This window comes from Arachis stenosperma, chromosome 10, assembly GCF_014773155.1.
Source record: "Arachis stenosperma cultivar V10309 chromosome 10, arast.V10309.gnm1.PFL2, whole genome shotgun sequence".
In the NCBI taxonomy this organism is placed as follows: Eukaryota; Viridiplantae; Streptophyta; class Magnoliopsida; order Fabales; family Fabaceae; genus Arachis; species Arachis stenosperma.
In genome coordinates, this window is record NC_080386.1 from 67,799,075 (window position 1) to 67,814,731 (window position 15,657).

General features: G+C 38.1%; 1 protein-coding gene across 1 annotated transcript; it reads left to right on the forward strand.

Moving 5' to 3' along the window:
* The first annotated feature begins 3,986 nt into the window (after nucleotides 1-3,986).
* Nucleotides 3,987-14,930, forward strand: LOC130957194 (peptide methionine sulfoxide reductase B5-like). Its single transcript, XM_057884060.1, has 3 exons — nucleotides 3,987-4,109; nucleotides 14,644-14,685; nucleotides 14,772-14,930. Exons 1-3 carry the CDS (start codon nucleotides 3,987-3,989, stop codon nucleotides 14,928-14,930), a joined length of 324 nt encoding a protein of 107 aa, XP_057740043.1.
* Nucleotides 14,931-15,657: the final 727 nt, after the last annotated feature.

Here is a 15,657-nt window from a genome sequence, read left to right on the forward strand (position 1 = left end):
CAAACTGGCGTTTAAACGCCAAATTTTTACCATTTTCTGGCGTTAAATGCCAGAACTGGCATAAAAGTTGGAGTTAAACGCCCAAACTGGCACCAAAGCTAGCGTTTAACGCCAGGAATAGCCTATGCACGTGAAAGCTTCAATGCTCAGTCCAAACACATACCAAGTGGGCCCCAAAAGTGGATTTCTACACTCTCTATCTTAGTTTACTTATTTTTTGTAAACCTACACTACAAGAAAAATACCTATTCAGCCACACTTTTTTTAAGCTATATTTGAAAAGTGTAGCCTATTCTATGAATAGGCTACGCTTATTCTATGAATAGGCTACGCTTTTCTCCGTGTTGCCTTTTTATAAGAGAAAAGGATACACAATTGTGGCATCATTTAAAAAGTGTAGCATTAGGTATTATAGAAATCACTTATAAAGCGTAGCCGTAGGTTGATATCTATAGGTTCACTTTTCGTATCAAAGGAGACACTTTTAGACGGTATCCTATTTATTAAGTTTTGGGTGCATTTTAAAAGTGATGCCTAATGTATCTAGTGCAAAAAAATTTAACACAACTCACAAACACTTAGTAATTTTTTGTTTCCTTTTCACCAAATCACATACTACACTGTACACTCTCTCCCTCACTTACCCTCTTTGCGTGGTGCCCTAACCTTGAATCAGAACCCATCTCACCTCTCTCTTCTCTCCCCACTCTGTCCTTCAAGCCCGTCGCCGGCTCCTCAAGCTTTGGTCGCCCCCTCAAGCTCGTCGCCGCTCAAGCTTTGGTCGCCCCCTCAAGCTCGTCGCCGCCTCAAGCTCTGTTCGCCCCCTCAAGCTTGTCACGGCCTCAAGCTATGTCGCCGCCTTAAGCTTGTCGCCACCTCAAGCTCACGTCGCCACCTCAAGCTCGTTGCCGCCTCGAGCTCGCGTCGCCGCTTCAAGGTCATCGCCGCTCAAGCTCTGTCACGCTCTATCATAGTTCGTAAGCTCGCCTTCCTGCTTCGGCCATCAACGCTTCCTCGGCCCTGAGTCTGGGTTTAGGGTTTCAACTACGGCTCGGGTCTTCCATCAACGCTTGCTTCGTCTCTCTGCCTATGTGAGTTTCATCTTCAGCCCTGTTATTTCTCTTTCAATTTTATTGCTGTAAATTATTAGTACATCTTGAATTTATTGCTCAAAGTTGAGTTTGTTGCTGAAATTATGATTTAGCTAATGTTAATCTGCTGTAAATCATATTTGGAGAATTGAAGGTTTTTTGTTGCTGCCTGAAAGTTATCATAGTTTAAGTTTTTGTTGTTGCCTGAAAGTTATCATAGTTATCATAGCTGAATTTGTTGCTAGAATTCTAGAAGTAGAATTTGTTGTCAGCTGTAAGTTGAATTTGATGCTGAACATATCATAAATGTGGTTGTTGCTGGAAGTAGAATTTGTTGCTGGATAATTGAGTTGAGTTGAATTTGTTACTGATCCTTGTTGTTGTTGTGTTGAATTTGTTCTGATTAGGGGAGGTTCTGCGATTATTTATTTTTTAATTAAGAAGCATCATGTTCTATTTTTAATTTGTTTTTGGTTTTGATGTTTCCCAATTATTCTTCATTATCAAGTGAAAAACTAATTGATTTATGGAGTAGTTTATTTTATTTGATTTTAATTTTTCCATTCTTTTTATCTGGTGGTGTTTCAAATGAGAAATTAGTTTGTTCTATGTTATGGTGGTTGAATTCGATGGACTTTTATTGGAACTCTGTTTCATTGATGATGGATTATTCTAAAGAAGTGGCATTTGGTTATTACAAGGTGCTGCTCTTGCTATATTCTATTATTCTATTACTTCATCATCTCTGCCAGCGCAACCTTACTTGCCGCTTTCTGCTCTGGCTCCCTTCGTCTCTGGTAAGCTTCTATTTTTCCTCTTCCCTTGTTTTTTGCCTGATTATATGTTGAATAGTGAAACATTACTTGTAATGCGGTGGTTTATGTATTGACTATACTCTTGTGTGAAACCATTTTGAGAAAATTGATTTCTAATGTTTTATTTTGTTACTTATTTGTTTGATAAGAATATCCCTGGATCAAAGATGTAAAAAGTAATGCAGGTTATATTTTGTTTCTAATGTCTTCTTTTGATTCTTGTGTTTATGTTTTCTTTTTCATATTTTTTATGAGCTTTGATTTATTTTTAGTGCCAATAGTCTTATATTTTTCATGTTTTAAAATCTCAGTCGCGGTAAAGATTGACATCAGGGTAGGTTAAAAAGTGCAATGGAGACAATACTTTCTTCCTCCTTGTTCTTTAAGTCCAGAACAAAAGTTTAGGCACTGCAAATTAGGTTTTGAAGGTATATAGTGACCTTATGGGATTTGTTTTTGGTGATGATCAATCACTTTAATTCTATATATGCTCACATGACTTCAATTCATAAAATAAATCCAATAGAGATTGCACTGGAATTGGATATTAATGTTGCTTGTGTTGATAGAATTGCTTGCTTCGATGATATTTTTCTCTTAATGCACATTATGGAGCATGAATTAATTGTTAAACACTTTTAGGTTGAATTCTAAGCTTGATTTAGCAGATCACTGCATTAAGCTTGGTCTGGGATTTAAAATCTTAACTTAAATTTGTTTTTGTTTGCTTTTTTTGGCAATGGTTATTGTTATCAGTGCAAGATGATGATTTTAAGAGGAATGACTTGATTTTTACTGTGATATCACATACTGCAATTTTGAAAAGGCTTTTGATGAAGTTATTTTTCCAAAGGGGGAACCTAATGCTGTTTCTATTAGTAAGAGAGATGTCAAGCTTTTACAGCCAGAGACATTCATTAATGATACTATCATTGACTTTTATATTAAGCATGATAATAGAAGTTATAATGTTGCTATAATTTTAATGAGTATGTACTACTTGTATTATTCAGAAATTGGTTTTCTCTCCCTTTCTCTGTCATTTGTACATGCATATGTGTTATCTCCGTATCTCATCAATTACCTAGGAAAGGAAGGAGGACAAATCTTTGTAAGAGTGAGCAATATATATGCCAGTGTTGTAATTTTTGCAACTTCAATAATATACTTTTTCAATAGCTTCTTCTTTCAAAAGCTTGCTGATTTAGACAGAGATCCATCAAGTGCTTGTGACGGTAAAGCAGCATTTCAACTTATTTATATATTTAATTGGCATCTTTTAGATGGTTGGGATTTTCTAGGTCCTGTCAGAGTTCTATGCATTCACTAAATTTTCTATGATATGCAACAAATTTCGGAAAGCATGTTATTTATCTAAACAGACCAAGAGTTGAATGGCACTCTTGTTATTATTGCTCCAGCTTCTTGTTTTAGAATAGATTCCTATAACTTGGCATTGGAGTCTCAGCTCAAATATTCTAATCACACTCTTTCATAAAACTTGCATTCATGTATAGTTTCTGATTGTCTTCTTGTTTATTAGGGACTCAACAAGTCACTCATAGAGGGAATAAAGAGGGAAGAGAGGAATTGCTTGTAGTGTTACTGAGCCACATTCAGATCTTGAGGGTGACAATGAGGAGGTACTTTCAGTTTGCTTTGGGTTGGAGAATTTGTGAGTTGGTTAATATGTTGTAACTGTCAAGTTAGATAGAAATCAGAAGTTAGTTTGTTTCATATTTTGACAATTTGCTGCACTATATCTATTAGACTAGCATCTATTATAACAGTTATTTTAGTTTCAGAAGTTAGTGTCGATTAGTTTCAAATTCTGATCATTATAGAACTTGATAGGAAGGAATTTGATTCAAGAGCTGTAATCTTACATGTTTCTAAATTCTAAGTGGTCTGTTCTCATTGTTTTGAGTTATTTTAGTGCCATTTCTTAAAATCATTGGTAGTTTTTGGCAAATATATATCTGGATTTAAACACAATCTAAGAAGTTCCTTTTAAGACATGAAATTGGTTATAAAGTGAGTTGAGTTAAGATTTAAGAATATGTGACTGCAATGAGAACTTATGGAGATTGAAGGGTACTGGGAATATAACAAGTTCTATGAAGAAGGAGTTTACAACTGTGCTGGGTATGCAACTCCTCTTTACAAGTCTTCCACTAAATTTGACTCTGGTTATGGTTGGCCTGTGATGAGCGGATAATTTATACGCTTTTTGGCATTGTTTTTAGGTAGTTTTTAGTAAGTTTAAGCTACTTTTAGGGATGTTTTCATTAGTTTTTATGTTAAATTCACATTTCTGGACTTTACTATGAGTTTGTGTGTTTTTCTGTGATTTCAGGTAAATTCTGGCTGAAATTGAGGGATTTGAGCAAAACTCTGAGAAAGGCTGACAAAAGGACTGCTGATGCTGTTGGAATCTGACCTCCCTGCACTCGAAATGGATTTTCTGGAGCTACAGAACTCCAATTGGCGCGCTCTTAACGGCGTTGGAAATTAGACTTCCAGGGCTTTCCAGCAATATATAATAGTCCATACTTTATTCGGAAATTGACGACGTAACTTGGCGTTGAACGCCAAGTACATACTGCTGTCTGGAGTTAAACGCCAGAAAAACGTCATGATCCGGAGTTGAACGCCCAAAACACGTCATAACTTGGAGTTCAACTCCAAGAAAAGCCTCAGCTCGTGGATTGATCAAGCTCAGCCCAAGCATACACCAAGTGGGCCCCGGAAGTAGATTTATGCATCAATTACTTACTCATGTAAACCCTAGGAGCTAGTTTATTATAAATAGAACATTTAACTATTGTATTAGAGGTCTTTGATCATTCGGTCTTGTGACCACATGGGGGCTGGCCATTCGGCCATGCCTGAATCTTTCACTTATGTATTTTCAATGGTGGAGTTTCTGCACACCATAGATTAAGGGTGTGGAGCTCTGCTGTACCTCAAGTATTAATGCAATTCTATTTTCTTTCATTCAATTCTATATTATTCTTATTCCAAGATATTCATTCGTACCCAAGAACATGATGAATGTGATGATTATGTGACGCTCATTATCATTCTCACTTATGAACGCACGTGATTGACAACCACTTCCGTTCTACATGCAACAGAGCTTGAATGTGTATCTCTTAGATTCCCCAACAGAATCTTCGTGGTATAAGCTAGATAGATGGCGGCATTCATGAGAGTCCGGAAAGTCTAACCTTGTCTGTGGTATTCCGAGTAGGATTCCGGTAATGAATGACTGTGACGTGCTTCAGACTTGCAAGTGCTGGGCGTGATGACAAACGCAAAAGAATCAAGGGATTCTATTCCAGTAGGCGCGGGAACCAACCAGTGATTAGCCGTGCTGTGACAGAGCGCGTGAGCGTAGTTTTCACTGCGAGGATGGGATGTAGCCTTCGGCCAGGTGATGCCTCCAGACGATTAGCCATGCGAGTGACAGCCGCAGAGGACCATTTTCCCGAGAGGATTGAAAGTAGCCATCGTCGAACGGTGAACCCCTATACACAGCTTGCCATGGAAAGGAGTAAGAAGGATTGAGTTGAAGCAGTAGGAGAGCAGGCGTCCTTGAGCCATACAGTATCTCCATATGCTTATCTGAAATTCCCACCAATGAATCTGCATAAGTATTTCTATCCCTTTTATTATTTCTTCTTATTATTAATTTTCGAAACCATAAACCAATTTAAGCTGCCTAACTGAGATTTACAAGGTGACCATAGCTTGCTTCATACCAACAATCTCTGTGGGATCGACCCTTACTCACGTAAGGTTTATTACTTGGACGACCCAGTACACTTGCTGGTTAGTTGAACGGAGTTGTGTTCACTCGTGCCAATTTCAAATTCCATAATTTTACAATGAGTACAACTTAAAGAATATGGATCATAATTTCGTCCACCAAGTTTTTGGCGCCGTTGCCGGGGATTGTTCGAGTATGGACAACTGACGGTTCATCTTGTTGCTCAGATTAGGTAATTTTCTTTTCAAAAATCTTTTTCAAAATTTTTCTTTTATTTTTCGTTTTTCCAAACTCTATTTTCGAAAAAAATTAATAAAAATCCAAAAAAATTAGAAAATCATAAAAATCAAAAATATTTTGTGTTTCTTGTTTGAGTATTGAGTCAATTTTTAAGTTTGGTGTCAATTGCATGCTTTAAAATTTTTTCTTGCATTTTTTCGAAAATCCCATGCATTCATAGTGTTCTTCATGATCTTCAAGTTGTTCTTGATAAGTCCTCTTGTTTGATCTTGATGTTTTCTTGTTTTGTGTTGTTTGTTGTTTTTCATGTGCATTTTTGCATTCATATTTTCCATGCATTAAAGATTTCTAAGTTTGGTGTCTTGCATGTTTTCTTTGCATCAAAAATTTTTCAAAAATATGTTCTTGATGTTCATCATGATCTTCAAAGTGTTCTTGGTGTTCATCTTGACATTCATAGCATTCTTGCATGCATTCATTGTTTTGATCTCAAAATTTCATGCATTGAGTATTTTTGTTGTTTTTCTCTCTCATCTTTAAAAATTCAAAAATAAAAAAAAATATCTTTTCCTTATTTCCCTCCAAATTTTCGAAATTTTGGGTTGACTTGGTCAAAAATTTTCAAAATTAGTTGTTTCTTACAAGTCAAGTCAAAATTTCAATTTTAAAAATCTTATCTTTTCAAAATCTTTTTCAAAAATCATATCTTTTTCATTTTTTCTATTTTTCGAAAATTTCAAAAACATTTTTCAAATTATTTTCAAAATCTTTTCCTTATCTTTACATCATATTTTCGAAAATTCACTAATAATTAATGTGATTGGTTCAAAAATTTGAAGTTTGTTACTTTCTTGTTAAGAAAGGTTCAATCTTTAAGTTTTAGAATCTTATCTTGTAGTTTCTTGTTAGTGAAGTAAATAATTTCAAAATTTTTGAATTAAATCTTTTTATCTTTTATTTTGATCTTTTTCAAAAATTTTATCTTTTTCAAAATTTGATTTCAAAAAAAAAATATATCTTATCTAACTTACTATCTTCTTATCTTTTTCAATTTTGATTTCAAATCTTTTTCAATCAACTAACTAACTTCTTGTTTGTTTTTCAAAACCACCTAACTACTTTTCCCTCTCTAATTTTCGAAAATATCTCATCCCTTTTTCAAAATTTCTTTTTAATTAACTAATTGTTTCATGTTTTAATTTTAATTACATTTTATCTCTAATTTTCGAAAATCACTAACCCCTTTTTAAAATTATTTTTGAAATTCTCTTTCTCTTTTCTTCTTCTATTTAATTATTTAATTACTAACACTTCTCTCCACCTCTCTTCATCCAAAAAATCCGAATCTCCTTCTTCATTCTTCTACCCCTTCTTTTTCTACTAACATAAAGGAATCTCTATACTGTGACATAGAGGATTCCTCTTCTTTTCTTATTTTCTTCTCTTTCATATGAGCAGGAACAAGGATAAAGGCACTCTTGTTGAAATTGATCCAGAACCTGAAAGGACTCTGAAGAGAAAATTAAGAGAAGCTAAATTACAACAATCCAGAAACAACCTTTCAGAAATTTTTGAACAAGAGAAGGAGATGGCAGCCAAAAATAATAATAATGCAAGGAGAATGCTTGGTGACTTCACAAAGCCAACGTCCAAGTTTGATGGAAGAAGCATCTCCATTCCTGCCATTGGAGCCAATAACTTTGAGCTGAAACCTCAGCTAGTTGCATTAATGCAACAAAACTGCAAGTTTTATGGACTTTCATCTGAAGATCCTTATCAGTTTTTAACTGAGTTCTTGCAGATCTGTGAGACTGTAAAGACGAATGGGGTTGATCCTGAAGTCTACAGACTCATGCTTTTCCCTTTTGCTGTAAGAGACAGAGCTAGAGTATGGTTGGATTCACAACCCAAGGATAGCCTGGACTCATGGGATAAGCTGGTCACTGCCTTCTTGGATAAATTCTTTCCTCCTCAAAAGCTGAGCAAGCTGAGAGTGGATGTTCAAACCTTCAAACAAAAAGATGGTGAATCCCTCTATGAAGCTTGGGAAAGATACAAGCAGCTGACCAAAAGATGTCCATCTGATATGTTTTTAGAATGGACCATATTAGATATATTCTATTATGGTCTATCTGAATTTTCGAAAATGTCATTGGACCATTCTGCAGGTGGATTTATTCACCTGAAGAAAACGCCTGAAGAGGCTCAAGAACTCATTGACATGGTTGCAAATAACCAGTTCATGTACACCTCTGAGAGGAATTCCGTGAACAATGGGATACCTCAGAAGAAAGGAGTTCTTGAAATTGATACTCTGAATGCCATATTGGCTCAGAACAAGGTGTTGACTCAACAAGTCAACATGATCTCTCAAAATCTGAATGGATGGCAACATGCATCCAACAGTACTAGAGAGGCAGCTTCTGAAGAAGCTTATGATCCTGAAAACCCTGCCATGGCAGAGGTTAATTACATGGGTAAACCTTATGGAAATACCTATAACTCATCATGGAGAAATCATCCAAATTTCTCATGGAAGGATCAACAAAAGCCTCAACAAGGTTTTAACAATGGTGGACGCAACAGGCTGAACAATAGTAAGCCATATCCATCATCTTCTCAGCAACAGACAGAGAATTCTGAACAAAATACTTCTAATCTAGCTAATATAGTCTCTGATATGTCAAAGGCCACTTTCAGTTTCATGAGTGAAACAAGATCCTCCATTAGAAATCTGGAGGCACAAGTGGGCCAGCTGAGTAAGAAAGTCATTGAAACTCCTCCCAGTATTCTCCCAAGCAATACAGAAGAGAATCCAAAAGGAAAGTGCAAAGCCATTGACATAATCAATATGGCCGAATGCACAAGGGAGGAGGAGGATGAAAATCCTAGTGAGGAAGACCTCCTGGGACGTCCCTCAAGCAAGAAGGAGTTTCCTATTAAGGATCCAAAGGAATCTGAGGCTCATACAGAGACCATAGAGATTCCATTGAATCTCCTTCTGCCATTCATGAGCTCTGAAGACTATTCATCCTCTGAAGAGGATGAAGATGTAACTGGAGAGCAAGTTGCTCAATACTTAGGAGCTATCATGAAGCTGAATGCCAAGTTATTTGGTAATGAGACTTGGGGAAGTGAACCTCCCTTGCTCATTAATGAACTGGATACATGGATTCAGAAAATTCTACCTCAAAAGAAACAAGATCCTGGCAAGTTCTTAATACCTTGTACCATAGGCACCATGATCTTTGAAAAACCTCTGTGTGATCTGGGGTCAGGGATAAATCTAATGCCACTCTCTGTAATGGAGAAGCTGGGGATCATTGAGGTACAACCTGCCTTGTTCTCATTACAACTGGCAGACAAGTCATTGAGACAAGCCTATGGAATAGTAGAGGACGTGCTAGTAAAGGTTGAAGGCCTTTACATCCCTGCTGATTTCATAATCTTAGACACTAGGAAGGAAGAGGATGATTGCATCATCCTTGGAAGACCTTTCCTAGCCACAGCAGGAGCTGTGATAGATGTCAACAGAGGTGAATTAGTCCTTCAATTGAATGGGGACTACCTTGGGTTTAAGGCACATGGCCATCCCTCTGTGACAAAAGAGAGTAAGCATGAAGAGCTTCTCTCAGTTCAGAGTCAAGAAGAGCCCCCACAGTCAAACACTAAGTTTGGTGTTGTGAGGCCACAACCAAACTCTAAGTTTGGTGTTAAGATCCCATATCCAAACTCTAAGTTTGGTGTGGACAACTATACAACATTGACCTGATCACCTTGTGGCTCCATAAGAGCCACTGTCAAGCTATTGACATTAAAGAAGCGCTTGTTGGGAGGCAACCCAATTTTATTTATCTAATTTTTATTTTATTGTTATTTTATGTTTTATTAGGTACATGATCATGAGGAGTCACAAAAAAATCATAAAAATTAAAAACAGAATCAAAAACAGCAGAAGAAAAAAATTTTCACCCTGGAGGACGCACAGGCTGGCGTTTAACGCCAGTAAGGTGCACCTGGCCAGCGTTCAACGCCAGAACAGAGCACCATTCTGGTGCTGAACGCCAGAAACAAGCAACATTCTGGCGCTGAACGCCAGGAATGTGCCCAGAGAGGAAGAGCTGGCGCTGAACGCCAGTAACAAGCATGAAACTGGCATTCAACGCCAGAAACATGCTTTACATGGGCGTTGAATGCCCAGAACGTGCACCAATGGGCGTCTAAACGCCAGAATGATGCACGAAGGCATTCTACATGCCTATTTGGTGCAGGGATGGAATTCCTTGACACCTCAGGATCTGTGGACCCCACAGAATCACCTCAGGATCTGTGGACCCCACAGGATCCCCACCTAACATATTCCCACCTTACCTTTTAATCCTAATCACACTCTCCTAATCCAAATTCACTCTTCCCCATGTCACACTTCCCAACACCTTTCACCAATCACCTCAATTCCTCTTCCCAATTACCCCATTCACCACTCACATCCATCCACTCTTCCCCATAAACCCCACCTACCTTCAAAAATTCAAACCAATTTCCCTCCCATTCCCACCCAAATGGCCGAACATACCTCCTCCCTCTCCCTATAAATACCATTCCCTTCTACTTCATTTTCACACAATACAAACCCCTTCTTCTTCACCTAAGCTGAACCTACCCCTCTCCCTCTCTACCATATTTTCTTCTTCTTCTTCTTCTCTTCTTTCTTTTATTGCTCGAGGGCGAGCAATATTTTAAGTTTGGCGTGGTAAAAGCATAAGCTTTTTTTTGTTTTTCCATTACCAATGGCACCTAAGGCCGGAGTATCCTCTAGAAAAGGAAAAGGAAAGACAAAAGCTTCCACCTCCGAGTCATGGAAGACGGAAAGATTCATCTCCAAGAGCCATCAAGACCACTTCTATGATGTTGTGGCAAAGAAGAAAGTGATCCCTGAGGTCCCTTTCAAGCTCAAGAAAAATGAGTATCCGGAGATCCGACATGAAGTCCGAAGAAGAGGTTGGGAAGTCTTAACCAACCCCATACAACAAGTCGGAATCTTAATGGTTCAAGAGTTCTATGCCAATGCATGGATCACTAGGAACCATGATCAAGGTATGAACCCGAGTCCAAAGAATTATCTCACAATGGTTCGGGGGAAATACTTGGATTTCAGTCCGGAAAATGTAAGGTTGGCATTCCACTTGCCCATGATGCAAGGTGATGAACGCCCCTACACTAGAAGGGTCAACTTTGATCAAAGGTTGGACCAAGTCCTTATGGACATTTGTGTGGAAGGAGCTCAATGGAAGAGAGACTCCAAAGGCAAGCCAGTCCAACTAAGAAGACTGGACCTCAAGCCTATAGCTAGAGGATGGTTGGAGTTCATTCAACGCTCTATCATTCCTACTAGAAACCGATCTGAAGTTACTGTGGATCGGGCCATCATGATTCATGGCATCATGATTGGAGAGGAAGTAGAAGTTCATGAGGTCATCTCCAATGAAATCTACAAAATAGCCGACAAGCCTTCACCTATGGCACGGCTAGCTTTTCCTCACCTTATTTGCCATCTATGTTACTCAGCTGGAGTTATCATAGAAGGAGACATCTCCATTGAGGAGGATAAGCCCATCACCAAGAAGAGGATGGAGCAAGCAAGAGATGCCCCTCACGGTTCTCAAGAGGTGCATGAGGAAGCTCATTATCAAGAAATCCCTGAGATGCCTCAAGGGATGCACTTTCTTCCAAACAATTATTGGGAGCAACTCAACACTTCCACAGAAGGTTTGAGCCACAATGTGCAACAATTAAGGGTGGAACATCATGAGCACTCCATCATTCTCCAAGAAATAAGAGAAGACCAAAGAGCAATGAGGGAGGAGCAACAAAGGCAAGGAAGGGACATAGAAGAGCTCAAGAACATCATTGGTCCTTCAAGAAGAAGACGCCACTAGAGGTGGACTCATTCCTTGTTCTTTATTTCTTTCTGTTTTTCGGTTTTTAATGTTGTGTTTATCTATGTTTTGTGTCTTTATTTCATGATCATTAGTATGTAGTAACTATGTCTTAAAGCTATGAATAAAATCCATTAATCCTTCACTTCTCTTAAATGAAAAATGTTTTAATTCAAAAGAACAAGAAGTACATAAATTTCGAAAATAGCTCTTGAATTTAATTTAATTATATTGATGTGGTGACAATACTTTTTATTTTCTGAATGAATGCTTGAACAGTGCATATGTCTTTTGATCTTGTTGTTTATGAATGTTAAAACTGTTGGCTCTTGAAACAATGATGAACAAAGAGAAATGTTATTGATGATCTGAAAAATCATGAAATTAATTCTTGAAGCAAGAAAAAGCAGTGAAAAAAAAAAGAGCAATAGAAAAAGCCACGAGCCCTTAAAACCAAAAGGCAAAGGTAAAAAGGATCCAAGGCTTTGAGCATCAATGGATAGGAGGGCCCAAGGAAATAAAATCCAGGCCTAAGCGGCTAAATCAAGCTGTCCCTAACCATGTGCTTGTGTCATGAAGGTCCAAGTGAAAGGCTTGAGACTGAGTGGTTAAAGTCGTGATCCAAGGCAAAAGAGTGTGCTTAAGAGCTCTGGACACCACTAACTGGGGACTCTAGCAAAGCTGAGTCACAATCTGAAAAGGTTCACCCAGTTATGTGTCTGTGGCATTTATGTATCCGGTGGTAATACTGGAAAACAAAGTGCTTAGGGCCACGACCAAGACTCATAAGTAGCTGTGTTCAAGAATCAACATACTTAACTAGGAGAATCAATAACACTATCCGAAATTCTAAGTTCCTAGAGAAGCCAATCATTCTAAACATCAAAGGAAAAAGTGAGATGCCAAAACTGTTCAGAAGCAAAAACCTACAAGTCCCGCTCATCTGATTATAATTAATATTCATTGATATTTTGAGATTTATAGTATATTCTCTTCTTTTTATCCTATTTGATTTTCAGTTGCTTGGGGACAAGCAACAATTTAAGTTTGGTGTTGTGATGAGCGGATAATTTATACGCTTTTTGGCATTGTTTTTAGGTAGTTTTTAGTAAGTTTAAGCTACTTTTAGGGATGTTTTCATTAGTTTTTATGTTAAATTCACATTTCTGGACTTTACTATGAGTTTGTGTGTTTTTCTGTGATTTCAGGTAAATTCTGGCTGAAATTGAGGGATTTGAGCAAAACTCTGAGAAAGGCTGACAAAAGGACTGCTGATGCTGTTGGAATCTGACCTCCCTGCACTCGAAATGGATTTTCTGGAGCTACAGAACTCCAATTGGCGCGCTCTTAACGGCTTTGGAAAGTAGACATCCAGGGCTTTCCAGCAATATATAATAGTCCATACTTTATTCGGAAATTGACGACGTAACTTGGCGTTGAACGCCAAGTACATACTGCTGTCTGGAGTTAAACGCCAGAAAAACGTCATGATCCGGAGTTGAACGCCCAAAACACGTCATAACTTGGAGTTCAACTCCAAGAAAAGCCTCAGCTCGTGGATTGATCAAGCTCAGCCCAAGCATACACCAAGTGGGCCCCGGAAGTAGATTTATGCATCAATTACTTACTCATGTAAACCCTAGGAGCTAGTTTATTATAAATAGAACATTTAACTATTGTATTAGAGGTCTTTGATCATTCGGTCTTGTGACCACATGGGGGCTGGCCATTCGGCCATGCCTGAACCTTTCACTTATGTATTTTCAATGGTGGAGTTTCTGCACACCATAGATTAAGGGTGTGGAGCTCTGCTGTACCTCAAGTATTAATGCAATTCTATTTTCTTTCATTCAATTCTATCTTATTCTTATTCCAAGATATTCATTCGTACCCAAGAACATGATGAATGTGATGATTATGTGACGCTCATTATCATTCTCACTTATGAACGCACGTGATTGACAACCACTTCCGTTCTACATGCAACAGAGCTTGAATGTGTATCTCTTAGATTCCCCAACAGAATCTTCGTGGTATAAGCTAGATAGATGGCGGCATTCATGAGAGTCCGGAAAGTCTAACCTTGTCTGTGGTATTCCGAGTAGGATTCCGGTAATGAATGACTGTGACGTGCTTCAGACTTGCAAGTGCTGGGCGTGATGACAAACGCAAAAGAATCAAGGGATTCTATTCCAGTAGGCGCGGGAACCAACCAGTGATTAGCCGTGCTGTGACAGAGCGCGTGAGCGTAGTTTTCACTGCGAGGATGGGATGTAGCCTTCGGCCAGGTGATGCCTCCAGACGATTAGCCATGCGAGTGACAGCCGCAGAGGACCATTTTCCCGAGAGGATTGAAAGTAGCCATCGTCGAACGGTGAACCCCTATACACAGCTTGCCATGGAAAGGAGTAAGAAGGATTGAGTTGAAGCAGTAGGAGAGCAGGCGTCCTTGAGCCATACAGTATCTCCATATGCTTATCTGAAATTCCCACCAATGAATCTGCATAAGTATTTCTATCCCTTTTATTATTTCTTCTTATTATTAATTTTCGAAACCATAAACCAATTTAAGCTGCCTAACTGAGATTTACAAGGTGACCATAGCTTGCTTCATACCAACAATCTCTGTGGGATCGACCCTTACTCACGTAAGGTTTATTACTTGGACGACCCAGTACACTTGCTGGTTAGTTGAACGGAGTTGTGTTCACTCGTGCCAATTTCAAATTCCATAATTTTACAATGAGTACAACTTAAAGAATATGGATCACAATTTCGTCCACCAGCCTGCTTTCTTTGAGGGTTTACTTGGTGCCATCAATCGCTCAGTGAGTTCTTTTTCTTATTCAATATTTGGATATTCATCTCTCTTTTTTTTTCCTTTGCTAACATTGATTGAATAAACCACTTTCAGCCAGACCCATATGGGAGGAGGACTGAGATAACTTGTGCAGCATGTGGTGGCCATTTGGGTCATGTTTTCAAAGGAGAGGGGTTCAAGACACCCACTGATGAACGCCAATGTGTTAATAGTGTTTCCGTTAAGTTTATTCCAGCTAATTCTGCTGCTTAACCATTATGGCCTATGTGTTGAAAATTGAGAGAGCCTTGTGTTTCCTTTCTCATTTGTTCTCCCATTTGATAGGTTGATGCTGAGAGAGCCTATCATCGAAATGTCCTTGTCATTCTAGAAAAACTGTATACTGAGGTTAGCCCTTGTAGCTTGAACTACAAAAATGAGAGTCAAGATTCAAGAACTATGTTTGAAGAAAGATTTTATACTTTTACCAGAACTTACCATTATATATATAGTTTCACTATCTTTTTATTTAGTAGCTTTTGGGAGTGGATGCATGAGTAGATATTGCGAAATATGGTATGACGGTATGACCATCTTTTTCTTACTCCTTGTATTGCTATGCACTAGAGAGATTGTAACTGAAACTGGGTAAAAAGAAAGTACTGATTAGGTTAATGATCTCTATTTCTATAGTTATAATATTGGCTACTGAATTGGATAGACTAATTATGTACAAACAGTTTTGTCAGGTTAATGATCTCTGTAGTTATTATTTCTATTATTGCTATTGAAGCTTTTTCTGCTAAACTCATCAGGTAAAAAATTCTGGAACTTGTTCCATATACAACCTATACGTGACCAGAAGGTATAACTTATCATAATCAAGTGAAGAAGTTAGCTCTTTTAATATTTTGCCACACAAATTTTGTTTTGGATGGATAAGCACTTTTTTTTTACTCGGTTCAACAGAGAGAAGTACAGTATTTTATTGGTGTTCAAC

Bases quoted from the DNA above. Each gene is read 5' to 3' on its own strand.
- LOC130957194 (XM_057884060.1), top strand. From the start codon at position 3,987: ATGGAGATTGAAGGGTACTGGGAATATAACAAGTTCTATGAAGAAGGA. The intron at 4,110-14,643 runs GTGATGAGCGGA...TTCGTCCACCAG, and splicing joins ACTCTGGTTATGGTTGGCCT to CCTGCTTTCTTTGAGGGTTT. The intron at 14,686-14,771 runs GTGAGTTCTTTT...AACCACTTTCAG, and splicing joins TTGGTGCCATCAATCGCTCA to CCAGACCCATATGGGAGGAG.